The sequence below is a fragment of the Propithecus coquereli genome, unplaced genomic scaffold (genome assembly GCF_000956105.1).
Source record: "Propithecus coquereli isolate 6110/MARCELLA unplaced genomic scaffold, Pcoq_1.0 Scaffold18, whole genome shotgun sequence".
In the NCBI taxonomy this organism is placed as follows: domain Eukaryota; kingdom Metazoa; phylum Chordata; class Mammalia; order Primates; family Indriidae; genus Propithecus; species Propithecus coquereli.
In genome coordinates this window covers 11697996-11702493 of record NW_012142745.1, presented here as the reverse complement: position 1 = coordinate 11702493, position 4498 = coordinate 11697996, and the positions used below count along the sequence as shown (strand labels likewise).

The 4498-nt window shown below is 52.4% G+C and overlaps 1 protein-coding gene across 1 annotated transcript in view; it reads left to right on the top strand.

The window, feature by feature from the left end:
• The first annotated feature begins 1571 nt into the window (after nucleotides 1-1571).
• Nucleotides 1572-4498, top strand: part of LOC105808755 (monocarboxylate transporter 14) — a 27746-nt gene continuing 24819 nt past the window's right edge. The window contains exon 1 of the mRNA XM_012642482.1: nucleotides 1572-1742. Within this exon, the coding sequence (XP_012497936.1) occupies nucleotides 1649-1742 (94 nt within the window). The 5' untranslated portion in view covers nucleotides 1572-1648. The remainder of the gene's footprint in view (nucleotides 1743-4498) is intronic.

Genomic DNA, 4498 nt, shown 5'->3' with positions numbered 1-4498 from the left:
CAAACCCAGCCTGGGCAACAAAGAAAGACCCTCATTTCTACAAAAAATAAAAATTAAAAAATAGCCAGGCGTGGTGGCCCATACCTGTAGTCTCAGCTACCCAGGAGGCTGAGGCGAAAGGATTGTTTTAAGCCCAGGAGTTTGAGGTCGCAGTGAACTCTGATGACACCACTGCACTCTAGCCCAGGTGACAGAAGTAGACCCTATCTCAAAAAAACAAAAAACAAAAAACAAAAAAACAAAAGAGTTTATATAAGAAATGGCAATGAGAAATACATGTGATTTTTTTTTTCAAAAAAAAGAGAGAAAGCAAAGGAAGGTAAAGGAAGGAAGGAAAAAAGAGAGGAAGGAAGAAGAAACTCTGTGGTAGGCAGAATAATGGTCTCCCAAAGACACCCACATCCTAATCCTTGGAACCTGTGACTATGATACCTTACATGGCAAAAGGAGAATTAAGGTTGCAGACAGAATTAAGGTTGCTAATCAGCTGATCTTAAAATAGGGAGATTATCTGCATTGTCTAGCTTGCCCAACATAATCCCAACGATCCTTAAAAGTAGAAGAGGAGGCAGAATAGAGGAGACAGAAGGGATGTGAGTATGTAAGGAAGGCGCAGAATGATGCAACGTTGCTGGCTTTGCAGACAGAGGAAGTGGCCACAAGCCAAGGAATGTGGGCAGCCTCCGAGGCTGGCGGCTCTCCCCTAGAGCTGCCTGAAGGAACAAAACCTTCTAAGTGCCAACACCATGATTTCAGCCCAGTAGGACCCATTTCAAACTTCTGACCTCCAGCACTGCAAAATAATGAATTTGTGTTGTTTCCAGCCACTAAGTTTGTGAGAATTTATTACGACAGCAGTAATCTGTAGTGAACTACTACAAAATCTTTCAAGTGGGGTGAAATAGCACTGGCTTCACTGATCCACACATTGACTTAACAAATACAGAAAACTTTCCAAAGGCAAAGCATTGTCTTCGGTGCCCTGCTGGGAACAGGGTGAAACACACGGAGATGAAATTCGTGCCTAGTGCCCACGACACTGCAGAAAGAGTGGGACAGTCAGAGTGGGACAAATGAGAGATTTTCAGTCCTCTTTGGCCAGGAATATTGCAGGTCCTGCTCCCCGTTTCCGCTCTACAAACTGCTATGTTTTGTGGTCCAGACTGGGGTGAGGGTCTGTTTCACCCCTTCTCTCCTATCTCAGAGAAGTGGAAGATACTTCTGTCCTCACCTGCCTCCTGGATTAGGTTTCAGGCCCTTTCCCCCAGTTATAAATGAGCAGAGCATTAGCGGAACCTCAGCCAAAGCTATAAACTTCAACCGGCCACAAGAGTGTGCATGTGAGGTGATTGCATTTTTTTTTTTTTTCCTGCCAAACCAGAATTAGCCGGTATAGGAACGGACGAGCATGAAGATTTGAAATCGCACCGATTGGAAGGAAGCCCTGGCTAGAGTCGGGCTAGAGTCCAGACGCACCTCTTTTAAAGCCACCCAGACTGAGGCGTCGAGCTTTGAGCTCCACAAAGCGCTCACCTGGCCTGGCAGCAGGCAGACGGGCCCGGGAGCCCCGCACCGAGCGCGCGGAGCCGGGCGGAGAGCCGAGCCGCAGGCATCCCCAGGATGATAGGCGACATCGCAGCAAATCTCCATGCCCAGCTGCTCCGGGGGCTCGGAGCAGAGCAGCAAGTTCGGGGAGCCGGGCGGGGAGCCGAGTGAGGCCGCAGCCCGGCGGGCCGCGGGCGGTGAGTATCCCGAGGCCGCGCGGCGCCGCGGGCATCTCGGAGCCCGGGATTCGGGTGGGCGTTGCAGCCCAGGGACCCTCGGGGAGGGGCGGCGCAAGCCTGGGGCGGAGTCGGGGAAGGCTGCCCGTCCGTGCCGGGGCGCGGTGGTCGTGCCCAGGCCGCCGCCGGGGGCTCGCGAGCTGCGGGCGGCTGGGCGGGGGAAGCCGCGGCTGCCCGCCAGGCTGGGCGCAGGGACGCGCGCCTCCTGCCCACGGCGGCCGGGCCCCGCGCGCGTCGCTCAGGGCACCCGCGCCCGGCTGGAGAGGCGCGCTCTGCCCCCGCGCCCCGTCTCGCTCCGCGGCCGCGCTCGAGGCCCCAGCTTGGGACCCGAACGGGACAGGGATGGGACGAGTGGGGGACACCGGGGACTGCGGCGGGGGCCGGGCTGCGGCACGGCAGACGGCCCCGCTTCGCCTCGGGGCTGCCAGCTTCCGAGCGCGCGAGGGGCGCAGGGGGCCCGGGGCGGGGAGGCCGGATTCGCGGGCGCGGTCCCGCGCCAGGGCGCGCAGATGCCGGCCCCCTCGGCGCGTCTGATCGCGGCTCCTCCGGGCGGGAAAGGAGAGGCTAACCTGAGGCGAGGGGCCCGGGACGGCCATTTCGGGACCAAACGCTGCCAAGGCCGTGACGGTGTCTTAGGACCTCAACTCCGCGTACCAGAAAGCCGTTTTCTTCGTGAGGAAAAGTTGATGCAGGCTCCTCAACGAGGGTGACTGGGGGCTCCTGGGGAGCTCTTTGGCCTTGTCCGACTTCTTCGTGTGCACGTGTGTCGGGTGTGTGTGGGGGGAGAGTGAGTTTTGGGGTGCTGGTAAAATAGGCTTCGGAATCCTGTGGGCCTGGGTTCAGACTGGGGCTCCCACACTTGCTAGTTTCACCTCTCCGAGCTGCACGGCCCCTGTTCGACATACGGCTCAGTTTCCTCACCTGTGAAATGGGGACATTAACACCAGTTGGACGGGATCGTTGTGGAGAAGCCACCCAGCACGGTCCTTGACACAGAGGAGGCATTTGCATGTCGAGTTCCCCGAATCCGGTGTGAACCCCGCCGCGACGCCGGTTTCTCCTGCGCCGTCTCCACGCTAGCTCAGCTCGGCTCAGCCCTTGTGGCCTATTGGCCTCAAAAGTGCGCCCTCTAAAGGCCCAAAATGTCCTGTGCACAGCAGGTCTAGGGGACAAAAGTACCTGGGAGACTAATTAAAGGTGAACCCACCACACGCCTGCACCTGAGGAAGAACCTGCTACCGCCTCGCTCTGTCCACCATTTGAGGAGGCTGATTTTAGTGTTCACTTGGCGTTTCTCTCTCTGCTTTTCAGGTGAATGAGCTCACCGCATGCGACATAATGACAAAGCCAAATTAAAAATGAATGAGTTGCTTGTAAAACTTCCTCCCATAACAGAGCTGTAGAAAATTAAATTTTGTTCCAATCTCAGAGACATTCCAGAAAAATCCATAATTTTCATTTCTGCCTATTACCACGTAAATATGGAGCTGACCCTGTTCCATAACCTCCATGTATTACCCCCTCCTCCAAATTTATGATTTCTTTTTCACGATCCAGGGACTCAACATTTGGGGAGAACGGAAGGTTGACTGTTGTTCCGGTAATCTTACCATTTCCTTCCTTCGTCTTCTTCAGGGAGAGGGCCTAGTGTTACATGCCGAGCTTCCAACAGCAGGAGCGCCTGGGACGAATTACATTTTCCATAGTGATCCTTAGCGGAAGCTCCACGCTCGCTGCCTCCATCTACGTAGCCCCATGTGGCACGCACAGGTCATCATTTCACTTGTGTGTCAGGATGTGCAAAAGGTCGGAGGGCTTCAAGGCCACGTGTTGGAGAAAGACTTGGAGTCTGGGGGACCAGACACCCTGTCTGAGTTCTCTCTCTCTCTCTCTCTCTCTCTCTCTCTGTCTCTCTCTCTCCCCAGATGTGGAGTAGGATCATAATACTAAGATGATGATTTTGTATCTATAATTCTACAAATGCTAAAATGCTAAAAGCAAACTTGGACGTGGGGGGATAAACATTTATTCCTGTAGTCTTTTATTTGTTTTAGTTAACTAGTTGGACAATAAGTTAACTGTGACTAGTCAAAATACTAATTACTGTTTGAGAGATTTAAGTGTGAAATGCAGATGACTCTACTGCTCAGTAGGTCTGCAGGGACCGCCTGAGGATCTGAAAGGACATCTTTTGCCCCTTCCCCACCCACCACCAGTGCTCTGTATTTGATACTATATTCTGCTTGCACGGTTGTGCCTCTTGAATAATACTCATCCATTAAATGCTATTCAGTGCCATTTATGTATGAACAAATAAACCGGAAATGTTGAGAGCAGTTTGATGGCAACTGCATCTCTTAACCCATAAAATAAATAATTCAGTGAGAATGTAAAGTTCTTAACATTGCTTTAGAAAAGTGCTTAATATTTCAACCCATGGGTTGAAAAACTTTTTATTATTATTTCTTAGTTGTAAATCAACTTTAGAAAAATGCCAAGTTGTTGTTTTATCTTATTAAACATAGTGGAACATTGTCCCGCAAATTGTAAAATGACATTATTACTCATGTGGACCCTTCACACCCTATGTCAAGCTGCCTGGTCTTCTCTTTCTGGCTCCTTGGGATTCTCCATGAAACTCACAGGGACAGAGGGAAGACAACCACCAACCACCACTTCTGAGCCCTTTCTAGGCTCATCCCTTCTAGCCCCAGGCA